This window comes from Pinus tabuliformis, chromosome 1_2, assembly GCF_031772625.1.
Source record: "Pinus tabuliformis cultivar Carrire ecotype Pingquan chromosome 1_2, CPIR1, whole genome shotgun sequence".
Classification (NCBI taxonomy): Eukaryota; Viridiplantae; Streptophyta; class Pinopsida; order Pinales; family Pinaceae; genus Pinus; species Pinus tabuliformis.
Genome location: NC_142298.1, coordinates 1,035,891,820 through 1,035,910,232, shown reverse-complemented (window position 1 = coordinate 1,035,910,232; position 18,413 = coordinate 1,035,891,820). Strand labels below are relative to the sequence as shown.

At 36.8% G+C, this 18,413-nt stretch overlaps 1 protein-coding gene across 1 annotated transcript; it reads right to left on the bottom strand.

Annotated features, from left to right (window-relative positions):
• Nucleotides 1–13,818: 13,818 nt before the first annotated feature.
• LOC149209674 (CCG-binding protein 1-like) lies at nt 13,819–16,839 on the bottom strand. The gene is made up of 3 exons (XM_089396462.1): nt 16,384–16,839; nt 14,830–14,903; nt 13,819–14,501 (listed from the first exon to the last, which is right to left on the bottom strand). Exons 1-3 carry the CDS (start codon nt 16,634–16,636, stop codon nt 14,133–14,135), a joined length of 696 nt encoding a protein of 231 aa, XP_089252588.1. The 5' UTR covers nt 16,637–16,839; the 3' UTR covers nt 13,819–14,132.
• Between the last annotated feature and the right edge of the window lie 1,574 nt (nt 16,840–18,413).

Below are 18,413 nucleotides of genomic sequence, written 5' to 3'. Positions count from 1 at the left end.
GAAATCAACATCTACACTGAAAGAAATGCATCTAATGCAAGCAATCAAATATGATTAGAAAAAAACATCTACACTAAAATCAATGCATCTAATGCAAGCAATCAAATAGGAATAGAAATCAACATCTACATGTAAATCAATGCATCTAGTGCAAGCAATCAAATATAATAAAAAACAACATTTACACTGAAATCAATACATCTAGTGCAAGAAATCAAATATTATTAGAAATCAACATTGACACTGAAATCAATGCATCTAGTGCAAACAATCAAATAGAATTAGAAAACATGTACATTAAAATCAATGCATCTAGTTCAAGCAATCAAATATGATTAGAAATCAACATTTACACTGAAATCAATGCATCTAGTGCAGAAAAATCAAATAGCATTAGAAATCAACATCTTCATGTATTGAAATCAATACATCTAGTGTAGGCAATCAAATAGGATTATAAATCACCATTTACAATGAAATCAACGCATCTAGTGTAAGCATCCAAATAGGATTATAAATAACCATTTACACTGAAATCAATGCATCTAGTGCAAGCAATCAAATAGAATTAGAAAATATCTACACTGAAATCAATGCATCTAGTGCAAGCAATCAAATAGGATTAGAAATCAACATCTACACTGAAATTAATGCATCTAGTGCAAGCAATCAAATATCATTAGAAATCAATATCTACACTAAAATCAATGCATTTAGTGTAAACAATCAAATAGGATTAGAAATCACCACGTATGCTAAAATTAATGCATCTAGTGCAAGGAATCTTCTTCCTTCTCTCCCCCTTCCATCTATATCTATATCTTCCTATGTCTCTCCTTCTTTGTATCTCTATTTTGCCCCCAAACACACGCACTCTCTCAATCTCTCCCTTGTCACTCTCTTCCTCTCTCTCTCTCCAATTCTCTCTCTCTATGTCTTTCTTCTTCCCTCCCTCTCTCCCCTTCCAACTCCATATCTTTATCCCTCCCTCTCCCCTTCCAACTCCATATCTTTGTCCCTCCCTCTCTCCTCCTATCTCTTGTCCTTCCTCTCTATATTTATCTCCCCCCATCACTCTCTCTCTCTCTTTCTCTCTATCTCTCTTTGTCCTCCAACCCTGTCACTCTCTTCCTTCCTCTCTCCTCCTCCATATTTGTATCTCCATCTCACTCTCTTATCGTTCTCTCCCTCTCTCACTCCTCTTCTTCTCTCTCTCTCTTCATTCCCCATCTCCCCTCTAATTTAGTTTATCTCCTTCTGTGCAAACAATCAAATAGGATTAGAAATCACCATCTATACTAAAATTAATGCATCCAGTGCAACAAATATTCTTCCCGCTCCCCCTTCCATCTATATCTATATCTCCATCTTTGTCTCTCTATCTCACCCCCTAAACACACATGCTTTCTCTCTCCATATTTATCTATCCATCTCTCTCTTCACCTTCCATCTATATCTCTATCTCCCTCTGTCTCTCTTTTGTCTTTCTATATCACCCCCAAAACATACACCCTCTTTCTCCATATCTATCTATCTCTGTCGCCCTCTTCCTCTCCCCCAGTGTCTCTCTTCACCTTCTCTCCCTCTCTCCCCCCTTCTATCTCTCTTCCCTACTACTCTCCTCTCTCCCTCTCTCTCCTTCTCCCTTATCATTGTCAGGCCAGGTAGTAACTCCATAGAGCAGAAATTAATTGACTGTGTTATTCCATCAGGTAGGTCCTCATTATATACATGAGGGAGAGACTATTCAGTTCGTCTCCCGATGACTGTTCATATTCCTATCTATCTATTTACAATAATTCACCCAATCACAAGGATTAGGTGTCAACATTCCCCCCCTTAATCTGAAGGGATGTTGGTGAGTCCAAGCATCATTCTGAATCGTTCAAGCTTTTCCCTTCCAAGCGCTTTGGTGAAGATGTCTGCAATTTGCTCATTTGTGGAACAATGACAGAGATGGATTGTTTTGGCCTCAACATGATGTCGAATCAGATGATATTTAGTATTGAATTGCTTCGTTCGATCATGGAACTTTGGGTTCTTGGCCAACTTTATTGCAGAGGTATTGTCAATCATGAGTGGAGTTGATTGTACTTGTTTTACCTGCAAATCTTCAAAAAAATTCCTAAGCCACACAATTTCTTTTGTTGCTTCCGCTACTGCCATGTATTCTGCTTCTGTTATGGAATCTGCTGGAACTGATTGTTTGCGTGATCTCCAGGAGACAGCTCCTGATCCAAGACTCATAGCATATCCTGAAGTAGATACTCCAGTTTCTTTGTCTCCATCGAAGTCTAAATCAAAGTATCCAATCAAGCTGAAGTCGTCCACCTGTGTATACTTGATTCCAAAGTCTTGAGTTCCCTTCAAGTACCTTAGAACTTTTTTTGCAGCAGACCAATGTCCCTCACAAAGCTTTTGCATAAACCTGGAGAGGATTCCAACAACAAATGAAATGTCTGGTCTGGTAGTAGTTAGCTAGTTGAGACTTCCTACAAGCTGTCTATACTTTGTTGCATCCTCAAATTCCTTTCCTTCAATAGATGTGAGCTTTAAGTTTTGTTCCATTGGAGTAGTAAGGGGATTGCACTCTATCATGCCAAACCTCTTCAACAAACCTCCAATGTATTTCTTTTGAGAAAGATATATGGACTTTGGATGTTGGGTTACTTCAATGCCAAGATAGTAATGAACATAGCCCAAATCAGTGATTTCAAAACTTTTCCCCAATTCCTTCTTTATGGATGCAATGTAGCTTTCGTTGTTCCCTGTCATTAAAAGATCATCTACATATACCACAAGATATAAAACTGTTTTGCCAACTTTCTTGACAAATAAAGTTGCATCATCAAGATCAAAATGATTGAAATTGAGTTTCAGAAGATGCTCAGTTAGTTTTTCATACCAGGCTTGCGGTGCTTGTTTGAGGCCATACAAGGACTTCACAAGTTTGAATACTTTATGTTCATGTCCTTTCACAGCAAATCCTTCAGGCTGGGACATCAAAACATTTTCTTTTAAATCTCAATTCAAGAAAGCAGTTTTTACATCCATTTGATGGACTTTCCAACCGTTCTGAGCTGCTAGTGCAAAAAGTGTCCGGATGGTAGCCCATTTTGTTGTGGGGGAAAAAGTCTCCTCATAATTGACCCCTTCCTTCTGTGCAAAACCTTTTGCCACAAGCCTAGCTTTGTGCTTGTCAAGTGAGCCATCAGCTTTATACTTGTTCTTGTAGACCCACTTGCAGCCAATTGGTTTGGTTCCAAATGGAGGATCAACCAACTTCCAAGTGTCGTTCTTTATGAGGGCATCATACTTCTTTTGCATTGCTTCTTTCCATTCATCATGAGAAGCAACTTCTTTGAAGGAAGTTGGTTCAAAATCTGTAGACAAGTTCAATTCACAATCATAAGAAACATCCATATCAACAGGTGAATTAGAGTCATCTACATCACCTCCATTTTGCCAGTTTGAATTTCTGGTTCCTGTCTTTCCAACTTCATCAAGATGAACACTTTCAAGTTTCTTTGTCAACCACTTTGGGGGACCTTTCTGAGATGGTCCAGGCTGCTCCGTTGATTGAGTTGGGATTGAATCAAGATTGAGTCTCCCAATTCTATCAATTACATCACTTAAAGCATCATTCGTTGTTGGAGTTTCATGCGGGGGAGAGTGTTCTTCAGAAGAAGATTACACATGTTGATCTAGTATAGGAATCCCCCCTTTAAGATGTGGAATCTGATTATCAAATTCTTGAAATGATTTTGCTTTTGCGAATCTATCCAAGCGATCAAGTTGCCGCTCAACAACATTGTCAGTTTTGGATGATTCAAGGAAAATTACATCTCTAGATACAACAAATTTCTTATTTACTTCATCATAGAGGCGATATGCTTTAGAGGTGTTTGAATACCCCAAGAAGATACACTTACGACTTCTAGCACCAAGTTTGTTTCTATGTACCTTTGGTATCAAAGCATAACAGGTGGAACCAAAGACCCTGAGATGTTTTACCGAAGGAACATGTCCATACCACAATTCATAAGGAGTCTTGTTTCTTATAGCATTAGATGGACATCTATTCTTTATATATGCAGCACATAGAACAGTATCAACCCAAAACATTATCTTTACATTTTTGAAGAAAAACATGGATCGTACCATATTCAAGATTGTTCTTTTCATTCTTTCAGCTACACCATTCTGTTGGGGATTATAAGGCACAGTTGTTTGATGTTTGATCCCATGTTGGCGAAGATAGTTTTCAAATTCATTTGATGTGTATTCTTTTCCATTATCAGTGCGAATAGACCCAATATGAGATTGTGCCTCATTTTCAATCCATTTATGAAAATTCTTGAATGTTTGAAAAGCATCAGATTTGTTCTTCAATAAATAAACCCAACACATTCTGGTGTAGTCATCAATAAATGTCATGATATATTTATTTCCATTTGCAGAAGGAACAAGCATTGGACCACATAAATCTGAATGAATGAGTTCAAGTTTCCTATGTGCTCTTGAATGTGAATCATGAAAAGACTATTTGCTATGCTTTCCTAGAATGCAAGCATCACATTGCTTAAGTTTCCTAGGAATTGTAGGCAAACTAGCAACACCATTTTTCTTCAACAAGCGGAGACTGTCATAGTTCAAATGTCCAAATCTAGCATGCCATAATAAACTTGATGGAAGTGTACCTTCTTCATGATGAGCATTGTATGAGAAATGTTGTGCATGAGTAGAGGTTCCTTGTAGCTTGAGAAGCCTTTCTTCTTCTATTCCCCTCATGACAAGTGAGTGGTCAGATGTTTTTCTTACCTCAAGCTTGCCATCAAACATATGAATGGAGTGACCTTGCTGGCGGATGTGGACCAAGGACAACAAGTTTCTCTTGAGCCGTGGGAGATATAGAACATGATCCAGAAGAAAGTCTGGAAGACCAAGCAGTTTAAGCCTGATTGTGCCAAGCCCTGATGGCTTGATTTTTTATTGATCTGCAAAGTATACTGCTCCATCAACATTGTTAGTGAAATCTTCAAAACAATCTTTTCTATGAGTCATGTGGCAGGTTGCTCCTGAATCAAGCAACCAATCATTTTTCCATGAAGCAAGTGAAGCATTAAACAAATCTTCATTTACTCCAATGTTACATTGTGCCTAAACATAGTGAGCGGATTCAGGTGCTTTACCTTTGTCTGTATCATCAGTTTTACCTTTCTGTTGGTTTCTTTTCTGCTCAATTTTGTCCCATGGTAGCTTGCATGTAGAGGCATCATGTGATCCATTTCTTTTGCAGCGAATGCTGTGCAAATCTGCCTTTTCTCCTTGAGAATGTCTGCCCCCTCGCCTCTGAAATATCTTCCTCTTCCTCTTCGACCACCTATTCCTCTTGTAGAATCTTGAGCAGGATGCTTTTCTTTATGAGCAAGGCACACATCCTCTTTAGAAGATTCAGGGGCTGTCTTCTTTCCAAAATCTTTCTCTCTTTCAGCAAACTTTTTCACAAGAAAGTCAAAGGTTATATCTTTGAGATTTCCATTTGCTTGCAATGACTCAAGATAATTGGAGTAAGTAGGATAAAGTGCCTTAAGAAAAGCGATAAGAGGAATATCCAATTCAACCTTAGTGGATTTGATATCATGCATTATAGATTTTACTTCAGATGCAAGAGCAAGAGGATCATTATTTTGCAGTTCAAGAGTGAAGAGTTTAATCATGAGTTGGACAACTTCAAGTGCAGAATTTGAGTCATAGAGTTCTTTCAGCTTTTGTAAAGCTTCAAAGGCAGTTGAATATGACAAAATATGGCCACTCACCTCTTCATTTACAGATGCTGCAATTAATGCATAAGCTTTGTTGTTCTTGTTTTCCCAAATGACGAGCTCTTTGTTTGAGGTAGGCTGTACTGGGTCATTGTCTCCGTCTCCGACACACACTCCTTTCCACAACTCATTGAAAATGAGGGTTTATTTTATCATCCGGGACCATTCAGGATAGTTCTCCTTGCCTGTGAGAACTATTCCCACCATAGATATGATTGAATGCATACTGTAGCAAATAAAATTTCAGCTGCAAATATTTTACTCTTAATGGAAAAAAAATATAGTTCTGATATAATGGGACAGCAGATTCAAAGCACAAAATATGGCAGTGTAAAATACCCTCAACAGCACTGCGTTCACCAAAGAAAAACTGAAGAATGTAGTCTAGATGTATTTAGACTCTCAGATATTGTGTCATACAGAGAAGTATTTAGAATAATTTGAGACAGATGTATCTCTGATTTTAAGCCACATGAAATACACCACAAGACTGCAAAAAGCTTAAGCACTTCTCCAAATTTAATTCAATTTCCTGAAAACTAAGAAATCCCTCTGAAGAACCAAGATACAAAGATCCCTTTTTTTTTTGGCGTGCATGTAACATCACCCACAGCTCTTCTCCAATTCCCAGCAATCGGCCTGGAGAATTGTACTGCGTTCTGCCGGTGAAGTTGGATGACTCCTTTTAAGCTACCAACCAACCTTCGACACTGCCCGTCCTTGGACGCAGATATTAAAGAAATGTAATGCCGTCGGAGAAAAATAGCTCAGACGATAGAGGTTCGAATCGCAGGGAAGACTGGAAAAAAATGTGGCAAGTTTAAACCCTTTCGTTGCTCCAAGGCTTCAGTTCGAGTCCCAGGGAGACGATCAATGATGGCCTTAATGGAATGTCAGGCAGCGTTCAATGGAATGAACAGCGTTGATACCAATACCATGTCAAGACCTTCACAGCGTTCAAATATCAGGACCTTCACAAATCAGTGTTTATGTAAAGCAACGTTTAACACAGTGTTTCTAGAGTCAATCGTTCAAGCTCATTTCAATGCTCGCTCGCTTCTGCCTGCCTCAATGCCTACGATTGTCAAATCCTCTAACGCCTCTGACAACGTCCAGAATGTATTTCAGAGGATGAGCAGCGCAGCTTACAGTGAATATGAAAAAATTGGTCAGAGAAGAGGGCGCAGGAAGTGTCAGGCAGCAACATTCAGGTGACAGTGTGGAGCAAGCTACCATATTTATGAACAGGCAGCATTTTGTGAATGGAAAGCAGAGGAGCAGAATAGGGAGTTACAAAGTGCATAAAAGCTAAAAAAGGAGCTGGCTCTGATACCATGTCAGGCCAGGCAGTAACTCCATAGAGCAGAAATTAATTGACTGTGTTATTCCATCAGGTAGGTCCTCATTATATACATGAGGGAGAGACTGTTCAGTTCGTCTCCTTATGACTGTTCATATTCCTATCTATCTATTTACAATAATTCACCCAATCACAAGGATTAGGTGTCAACAACTCCCTCTCACTCTCTCCACCTTTCTCTCTATGTGTCTTTCTTCTTACCTTCCTCTCCCCTTCTCCCTCTCACGTCCTCGCTCTCTTCCTTCCTCTCTCCTTTTCTTTCCCACCTCCCTCTATCTCTTCCCCCTCAACTCTCTCTCTCTCTCTCTCTCTTTTCACCCTCCAACTCTGTCACTATCTCCCTCCCTCTCTCCTCCACCTCTCCCTTCTCTCCTTCTGTGTTTCTCTATCTCACCCCAAGCATAAACACTCTCTCTCTATCTCTTCCTTGTCACTCCCCCTCTCTCTCTACTTCTCTCTCTATGTCTTTCTCCTTCCCTCACTCTCCTTCCAACTCCATCTCTTTATCCACTCCCTCTATCTCTCCACCTCTATCACTCTATATCTTTGTTCTTCCTTCCCACATATATCTATAGTTAATATATATCATGATATATTATAAAATAAAAAAATTTAATATTATATTATATTTAATATTGTATTAATTAAAACCTATTAAGTTGAATAATATTAATATTAGATTTAATAATAATATTAATATTAAATTTAATGATGTTTTTTACATGGCACGCTAAAAAAATTTATAATAAAACTACATCAAATGAATATTTTTAAATATTACAATTTTTAAATGAATGGATTCTTTGTGTTGAATTAACCTTTTTACTTTGATTTAAGAAATGGTAGTGGCTTTAGTAAAGAGTAAATATGTTTAAAATTTTACCTAATTTGGAATTTTAATGTGGTAAAAAAAATTTGTTGAAGGTAAATTTATGATCCATTCAAATTCAACTTATACGATAAAAGAACTATTAAACACATGAAATAATTGTATTGTAATTTTTTTATCTAAACACATGAGATAATTGAACTATTAAACACATGAAATAATTGTATTGTAATTTTTTTATCTAAACACATGAGATAATTGTACTGTAGGCTTTTTTTTAATCCATATGATTATTTTCATTTTTGTTTGCCAATGTTATTTTTTTCTATTTTCATTATTATTATTTATTGGAGAGACAACATAAATATTAATTAAATTTCTAATTTTTTATTTTTATGTTGGTAGACATTATCTAAAATTTAACTTTGAGTATGGACACACTTACACATCTCGATCATACTGGGCTGGGCTGTAGAATGGGCCTCTCCATGCAATAATCAAAAAGATTATTCTCCAACACAGATAAAAAAATTCACAATCAAAACTCAATCCAGAACCAGTTAGTGCGATGAGAGTTGATAGATTTTGGCGAAGAAGCCGACACACCACTTTTCGAACCCAAAGCAACCCTGCTCTGCTTTATGCGAGGGGCGAGTGATGATTCCCAGATGCTTGGTTTGTCAACTGCATCAATGCTACAAAGTCGATTTGTGACGAATTAAGTACCCAAACAAATCCCCGATACTGACATTCATACTCATCTAAGGTGCGGAAACTTTTGATTTCACAATTAGATTTCAAAATCCTTTGTTAGTCCTTGAATCTCTAGTCAACAAATAAAATATCGGAATCACATTTGGATATCCAGTGTGAAATGTGAGCACTGCATAATAAACTCCTTGTTATTTCAGAATGGGTCATCAACAGCTGGAACTACTTTTCATTGCCTGATAAAGATGCCTGCACTCAAAACATTAATAGCATACACAATAATCTTACCAAAATGCTTGCCATCCAATCCTGTAATCACAAATAAAAGGCCAGTTGCTTCACACTTCTGGTCATGATTTCATTTAGTCCTAATCTTCCAACTAGCTTTCAGATACAAAACCATTGTCCATCAACAATGTGGCATCATCATCTGCAACTCGTCACCTCTTCAAAATTATCAAATTATAGCCTGTAGGTGGTATCCAAATCAAAATAATTATCTAATTGCCATGTTACAGAACAATCAAATGTGAAACTATGAAGTATCAAGCAATGCGAGTACAGTTCAGCAGCAAATTTCACACTAAATGGAGAGCAGAAGTAATTTATCCCTAACAATTTGATGGTCTTTCATAAACCAAATTATCAGAACATTAAACTCGGCTACATTGGTCAATTGGGTTTATCTCAAGTGGTTGGGAGAATTGATTGTTATCTCACCAACCAGATTCAATTCCTGCCAGTAACATGTTCAGCTCATGACTTTGAGCTTTGTTGTTGTATGGCCTTGAGCCATATGAAATATCTCACCCTTGCCTATAGGCTAGAGGGTGAGGTGCTTTGTTACATGGAAAAAAAAATGCTTGTAAACTAGTATATGTACTTGTCTACTGATACTGAACAAGAGAATAACAATAACTGATGGTCTTTGACAAATCAAATTATAAAAGCCTTAGACTCGACTACATTAAAAAAACCAGTACGTGTACTTGTCTATTGATACTGAACAAGAGAACAAAAAGACATATTGTCTTTCACAAATCCAATTATGAGAACCTTAAACTCGGCTACATAGAGAAAACTAATATATGCACTTTGTTAGCACTCTTAAGTGTCCCAACGCTAAGAAAGGAGACTGACAGAGGTAACCTCAAACCAACTTTGGATCTGGTAGCTAGCCCTACCAAATCAGAGAGGGCTCTCTCAAGAATCTCACAGCCAACGAGGTGGCTGGAGAGGAAATCAGATGTTAGGCTAGATATTAAGCTCACTAGGGTTTGATTTTAGGGTTTGCTGGATGAAGCTCATAGATCTAGGAACTAGGTTAGGGTTTCAAATGATCAATTGCAGAGATATAATGGGGCAAGGTAGGTATGCTCAGTGACAGAAGTAGGTTGTCATTGTGGTGTAGGGATGAAAAGGTAGAGGATTAGAATGAGCATGTAACCATGAATTCACTCATCAGAAGAAATAAAACACTAGTATGAAAATCTCATCAAAACAGAGCATATAACTTATGAATTCTGCTTAAACACCTATGAGATGATCACAAGAAAGCATAGATATGGTAATAAGGAAAAATATATATTCAATTTGATGATAAACAGAGAAAAACACTGTCAATAAAGCATACCACAAGAATCCCAAGATAATAGCTGCAATTGCCTGTTGTATTACTACAAAAAAGTGTACACTAGCTCCAAGCTATGATTATCAAACATCCAACCCTCTTTATGACTTAGATCAGGCTACATATAGACCAAAAACCACATTCCCCCCTCTCAGGGGTTGAATCCATCATGATAGGAACTGTTTACATCAATCTCTCTAACCAAACCTAAAACTAGGGAGGTTAGAAACCAACTCCCTGTTTAGACTTAACTGATTTACTTTGACTTTACAAGCATAAATGAGCATGAATTTACATCAATTTGACATTTACCAGCTCCATTACAATTAATTACATCATGTAAAAACCCAAGAAGACAAAATACATCATGAAAAGTTGACCTAAATTGATAAAACTCGAAAATTTGACCTCCTGGCAAAAGTGTAGCGAAATTTCTCAGAAGCACAGCGTGCTGCTTGTGGAGGTTGTTTTAGGGGTTTTCCTTGATCATTTTCCTGAATTGGAGGTATGTGAAGATAGCCTAGGATGTCTAGAAGCCCACTAAACCTTTAAACTTGCAAAACTCCTTCTCCAAAGCACCTAAAATCCATTTCTCCCAAGACTACTCCAGAAGCACAGCGAGGGGTCCAAAAAGGAGGCAGAAACGTGAAAATTATGTGCTGACATGGCAAACCAGGTGTATCGCTGCAAAGTATAGGTCAAGAGCCATCCAAATATGCAAGCCATTTAACATTTGGGTGCCCTGAGAAGAAGCACGGCATGAGCTCACTGCACTTTTGTGCAACTGAATTGCCAGAATTCACCAAAAATTCCAAAATTGACCAAAAATTCTCAAAATTGGCCAAAACTTCATCTTTAATCTCTATGAGTGGTGGCCTAGACAACTAGAGAGGCCTCAACAAGCAAATCCAAGTTATCCTTCTTCTTTAGCTTGATTAGGGTTTTCTTAAGTTTCATTTTCATGCTTCTAACCCTAATTTTGCAAATCTGGTTCTTGGTGAAGTAGTGCCTAGCCATATGTCTTTCAAGGTTTGTGGCTTCTTCAGGGGCTTCTCCAAGTGCTCATTTACCTTCTCAAGCAAATATTCTCTATCCTTATCACTGCTTGCAACCATAGGGTCAACAGGGTCTTTTTGTACTAATGAAGGAGATGGCCCCTTGTCTTCAACCTACTCTTCTAAACCAATCATTGTTTTACCTTTGTCGTTTGTCTGGTTGGATGATGGAGGACCTGGTGAGGTATTGTGTTGCATCAAACTCACCTTCCAAAGTTCGTTTTGTTGTCTTGAAAAGGCCACCATGTGGTTTGCCTTTGCCAAATCATCTTTGAGTGCTTGGATTTGTGCTTCATGTTCCTTGATAACATTTGCATCTGATTTCTCTGCATGGTCCAAGATTTCTTGTTCATGAGGCATTTCCTCTTCATATTGCTGCAAGGGTGATTCAGTTGCATGCCTAGGTGACTGCTCCATTTCTCCTTGAACTAGCTCAGTTGTAGTTTCCTTAGGCAACTGTCTAGTTTGTAACCTAGTCATAGTTTTAGGTGTAGGCCCATATTTAGTGATCTCAGGGGAAAAAACCACTCTTTTCCCCTTCTGGTAGGTCTGTGAAACCTCTGCCCTAGGTGCCTTTCTATTGGATGAGCCAACCTCCTTTGGCCTTGATGGTGTTGATGAAGTGCTTTGACTAGTAGGTTGACTAGTGGTAGGCAAAAAGACAATTGATTGCATGAAGGTCTCCCATGATATATTAACCTGTGAAAGCTGATGAAGAACAATGACTTTGACCAAGCCATGGTGAAATAGGTTTGCTTGGTGATCTTTCCCTTTGCTCTGTACCTTCTCTGTCATCTTGACAAGACTTCTGTATAAGTAGTGAGGCAGGTTTAGTGGTTTGATGGCAGTGAAATGCATTAGTAGCCTTATGTGATACTGGTACAGCCTTGAAAATCTCCCCTCACAGGTAAAGTACTTCATGATCATCTTCATTAAAGGAGCATACTTGTCAAGCAATTGTCTGAAGGGAAAGATGTGTGTAGGAGCATCTTTGTAATATGACTTTAGGAAAACTTTGTAATTCTCAATGTCCAAATCCATCCCTTTAAACCAAATCTCTCCTTGGTTAGGGATACCTGTGGCTGAAGCTATGGCTTCTGTTGATATGATGAAGTCAATCCCTACTATTGTGGTCTTATCCCTCCTGAGATTTGTGGCAAACAAGCTTTTCAACTTGGCATGGAAACCTACCTCATGAATTCTTTCACAAAACCCTAGGCAGCCGGCATCTTGGAAGGATTTCTTGATGAAAGATGAGGCCATGATTTTTTGGACCTGAGTGGGATCACACCTAGAAATTTTCCCTCCTTTGTTGTACTTTTTCTTCTCACTATCCATGGTTTTAGTCTGCATGATAAAACCCTAGGTTTGGTAGGAGGAAAGGGTACGGTAGTATTGGGAAAACAGGGAAAATGGGACAGTTGTGTTGAGGGAAGGGAATGAAGGGGTTAGGTAAATTTATGGGAAAATTCTAGGGGGTAGGGATAGGTGTTAGGGAGTGTAGGTAGGTGGAATTTCCTGAAAAGAGTGAGGGGAAGTAGGGAAAAAGGACAAAAAAATGTCCTAGACTGGGAATTTGCCAAAAATGCAACGTGGGGCTAAGGTTTTGGGGAAAATGATGAGAATGAGGGAGAGGAGTGTGGGAAAGGGTTGAGGGAGGTGTATGAGGTGTGTTCAGGGGTATTAGGGCAAGAAACTAGGAATTTTAACGTTGAATTGAAGCAGAAACCAAAGGACACCAAAAGTGTAGTGAAATCCCTAGGAGAGGGAATTCACCACTTGCTGAAGAAAATCTTTGTATAAACGCTGATGTGAAGTTGTACTTACTTGGTGTGAAGGCTCTGGATCCTGTAGATTGATGAAATCACCCTGCTATACTAAACAAAGGAACAAAAAGAATTTCATTCAAATTGGACATATATACCAGGCATGGCTGAGTCAACCATAAACTCTAAAAATAATTGAGGAATGTTGCAACAGCCCATATCGAAAGGTTGCAATACTCAGTTTCACATGGTCACGTCTCCAATCATGATCAACCATCAAGGCTATACTCCTAATCACTCACTGGATTGAATACCCTATGGCCTCTTATTGAATCAAGGATAGCTTGAATTTATCCACATTATCTACAACAATCAACGGATGGGGGGCCTCAGTTTGAAGAAGCAAATATCCCATTGACATAATCCACAATCCCTAAATGGAAATGGAAACTAACTTAAAGACAGTCTGTGGACACCAAAATCTAATATGCCAAATTAAGAAATCCCCCAGAAACCAGTAATTAAACAAAGTGTTGATTAAGAAGAGTGACTTCAATCATATGGTAGCATGGATAGCTAATTCACATACTGAATACTCATAATTCAAATATGAGGCATGAGTGTTCGGTTTTTATTATCCAGTGAAGAACAAACAATGAAACCAGAATAATTTACTCACAATATGCTCTACTCCATTCCTGGTGGAGCACACATCACATTTAGAAAAATGTATCGTATATATAATATTTACATTAGCCATAAACAGTAAAGGCTCTTAGAAAACTGCAGTCAACTGCTTTCTTCCTCCCAAAGAACACTGGGAATATATAGGAAACAGAGTGGACCGAGATCATAATGAAATGAAAGTAGAGCCCTACTTATTGTATCTTACAAATGACCTGCTGGAGGTGACCAGTGTCACAAACTCGAACACAATTCAAAACATACAAATAGTTTCACTCTCTGGATGAAGTAAATATCGAAAATCGTCTCAGCATTTTTGTATAGGGTGAATCAGGCATCTTTTCCCTCTCCTCTTCATCCAGATCTTCCTGGGATTTTGGCAATTCATCTGGTTGAATGAAAGGATGTTCTTTTGGTGAATTGGCATCACTAACTGGAGAACTGGATGAAGTCATTGGGATTTGTTCTTTGCTCTGAGCCTCATTTTGCAGCTTTGGCATTTTTGCAATCGTGCTTACATTGCCAATGAGAGATTTGACGCCCCCTGATTGTCTCACTAAGTTTTCCATTCGTTCCAAGGGCTGACAGTCAGAGATTCCATCCTCTGAAGATGAAACATTACACAGCTCCTCAGATTCCTCCTGCAAATTTTACATTTTATATTCTCGTTAAACACATTAGAATGTGTATCTAGCTCATAAGGCTAGCATTCCAGATCTTTTTTGCGTCTGTGCTATATTTCAGCAATTTTCAACCGAGCAAAATATATAAAAGTGGATACAAGCTCTTCATTTGCTGATCAGAATTCTTGCATCACTATAAAAATTGGGAAAGTTCACCAACTATTTAGGAAAGCGTGTAGTTCCTTAATGCTTTTCAACTATTCTGATATAATAATCACTTCTTACATTTGGCCTCTTACTCTTACATGCTAAACAGAACAAATATCAATGTTTATGAAAATCAAACCTTCATCTTCTCAAATTCAAAAAATGTCTCCCAGCAGCTGAATGATTCCTCGCCTTCTAGAGTTGAACATTGCTCTGCAGAGAAAATTCAAGTTACCTTAACTGGACTCGGATATATCAACCATGAAAAGAAATCAAGAATATGCTCATCTCAGCAATTGTAGAAGATTCGAGTACAAGAAATTTGCACATTCTCGAAGTAATAATTCAGTCCTAGGCAAAGTAGTCCAATAGGTGTTCATCAATCTCAAATTTGAACTTTAGAAGAAGTATCCATTTACTAACGAAGTTCCATTCAGCATAAATCCATCTTAACTCTTTATTTGGAAAAAAAAACCATTACACTAGCAGCTCAACGTAACTTATATACAAACTTGTACTCTTTTGTTGTGAGGTCCAACAGAGATATCAGTGTCAAATCTTAATTTTGAAATAAGTACTCATTCACTTACCAATTTAAGATGTTCCAAGTACCATAAATCTAACTTAAACCTGAATATAGGGATCAAAAGGCAATTAAACAACACTTAAAAGATCCAGGGTTTATATATATCCTATTTGTTTTTGTATGGATATGGCCATTATGAACACAAAGACATGAAGAAATGGCATCTTCCCCATCAGGGCATTAAAGCACCTCCTTTCTCTTTGATACTAGCATCACTAACAATGTCAGTGTCCTATTCTGTAGGTTCTTTCTAGTTTGTAGTTGTATTTATGTGGGATGGTTCGTTCTTTCTAGTTTGTAGTTGTATTTATGTGGAATGGTTAAACCAATTGAAGTAACTCTCAAAGTTATGACTGTTATCTATGTGATATTAGAAGATATTATTACAGTGGCATATCCATATAATGGAATTTCATTCAAAAGTCATTCAAAGATAGATACGCGTTTCATATGATATACAAAGACCAACCCTTCATATGGTTGGCCGTGGAAGATCTTACAGGAGAAGTTAAAAGTAAAAGGAATCCTAAAAGGTCTTAAGCATAGTTCAAGGTAAGGAAGTAGGTACGCAATAGCGATATATAGAGACAGCAGAACGTAGACACTATCTTAGCCACTGTAAATCATATAGTTGCAGAATCTAGGTAAATTCCCTCACAAATTATAAATAGCCTAAGATTTTAAATACCTCTTTTAGAAAGATTGGTCTTGAGAGGTTAATCCACCCCCATATTCCTACAATCAAATTTTGAATTTTAGATAACAAATATTGGTCTCTTAAGTTCTGAACATCTTTTCTGAAAGAAATTCATTGATTTCCCATAGATGTAAAATGAACCATGTGGTTCAATCATATCAGAAATGCAAAGTACTCAGAATTTTTTTGAGTACAATCCATTGAATGCATAGGTCTCAGAACACAGTTTTATCTAGCCCATTCATTCATTCAAGATACAGAAGATACCAACTAATCCGTAATCACATTTTCTGCTTTCTTCAAGGAGGAATTTTTTGAGTGCAGTCCATTGAATGTAAAGGCCTCAGAATATAGTTTGATCTAAAGCATGCATTCATTGAACATACAAAACTGAGAAGATACCAACTTACCCATAATGGCCTTTTCTGCTTTCTTCAACAGGCCAGGTTCCCTTACTCCCCTAGTAATCTTGTCCCTGCTGAATGGCTCAAGCTTGGGTGTCTGACCAGTCTGATGAGATGGGCTCTCAGATTTCTGGTCTGACATTGCAAGTATCTGATTCCTATTGTTCCTTCCAAGCCCAGCAATTTTCTTCTGAGGCTGTGCTGAAGCACAACCCACGTGAAGAGGGCCGCAACAAGCAGATGTTGATACACACAACATTTTTCCCAAAACAGATATAATCTGAAACTGTCCTTCAAATTGGGTGAATTGCAGATGGTATATGGTTATGAAGTATGAATTGCCCAAAGCATAAAACAGTTCATAAATGGGTAATACAGAAATATATAGACAAGAGGTATTTTTTTTATAAGGTAGAGATCTAGTCAAAGTTTTCTATCGATGTGAGTTGCCTATCGAGATATACGACCTTTGGTATCAAAGTATCTGAATGCAAGAGGCAGAAAAGACAGGCCGCGTAAGGATAGATATTTTGAGGAAACACCATAACCCAGGATAAGGATAAATTATAATGAGAGGCTTATCCCCACATTCATGGGTAGGGCCCTCTGCACCAGTGTCCTCTTTCAGGTCACCGTTATATTTTTGGAGATATGGATTCTTTTATCATCATTGATGAAAAATGCCTTTGGCCTTCTTGGATTCTTAACGTCTGTACTTGCATTTCTGGAGATGACGAATGGAGGGCCTTTATTGGACTCTTATGGAATCATTAATAAAGAGTGTTTATGGCTCCAGGTGCATTCATTTAGGATAACAGGAGTTTTGAAAGGTCTTTTTATTTCGAATTTTTTTATTTAATAAAAAAATTATTATATCTAAAAGCATTTTAGATTTAAGATTTTTAATAACAAATATTATATGGTGTAATGAAAAGTTTTGACAAAATTTACAAAGTTATTTATATTTTATAAATTTGGTATTTGTGATTATTTGTATTATTAAAATATTTTTTTAAGTTAGATAATTGATTTTTAATTTTAAAATTTGAATTTCGCTGAATTTTTTTGGGAGAAAAAGCTGAATATTTGTATTATATATGTCAAAAGATTCGGTACATGCTGTGATTGAGTACATAACAGAACAGCTGATACATTCCAGTTAGTGAAAACAACATTGAATTTCATTGAATTATCTTATTACAATTATCTTTTTTATTTACATAAATGTCCTAAGCTTATCATCTTTCATCAAATATTTAACTTATATCCCCAAACTTTATATATATATATATATTATTCAATTAGATTTAAATTTAATTTTTATCAGAAATTTTATTTATTTAAATTTATAAAAAGTTGTTTTTCCTTATTATACATAATGATTTGCATTTATAAATAGGAAATAGCTCTAGTTATGTTCATTGTCAATAATAATAATAACAACACATTATTGAATTTTGAAAGATAGAAACTAGCTCCCATATTTGGACAATAAAGAGTAGATACTCTCCCTTAGTTTAAATATAGTTAAATTAGAGTAAAAAACAATAAACACATACAATTTTATATTAATAAAGATTACAATTAAAATAGCAAGATAATTCATGATTGCATTATCTCTAGCTACCTAGAGATAGTAAGGATTCTATTTGTGGATGGTTTTATTAACTTTAATACCATATTTGTGTATTTAATCTATAATTTGTACAGATTTGTATGGAAAATCTATATTTTTTCTGGACGAAAGGTGTAGTTGTCTTCTAAACATACTCTCATGAAAAAGAGACATATATGGTGTTAGATTAAATATAGCTAAATTAAAATAGGTAAATTAACTTAATTTAATATAGTTAAATTAAAATATATGTTATTGTTAAATATGTTATTTTTTCTCAAGGTTTTTATCACCAACCTCATCCATGTATGTGAATGAAAGATTATGCATAAATGAAGAGAAATTTTTAGAACAATCACATTTCACTATTGATATTGAATAGTAATAATTAATTTAATTTTATCTCATAAATATTTAAATA

Coding starts and splice junctions, on each gene's coding strand:
- LOC149209674 (XM_089396462.1), bottom strand. CDS start 16,636: ATGTTGTGTGTATCAACATCTGCTTGTTGCGGCCCTCTTCACGTGGGT. Junction 14,904..16,383: donor AGCAGAAAAGGCCATTATGG/GTAAGTTGGTAT, acceptor TTTTCTCTGCAG/AGCAATGTTCAACTCTAGAA. Junction 14,502..14,829: donor TTGAATTTGAGAAGATGAAG/GTTTGATTTTCA, acceptor TAAAATTTGCAG/GAGGAATCTGAGGAGCTGTG.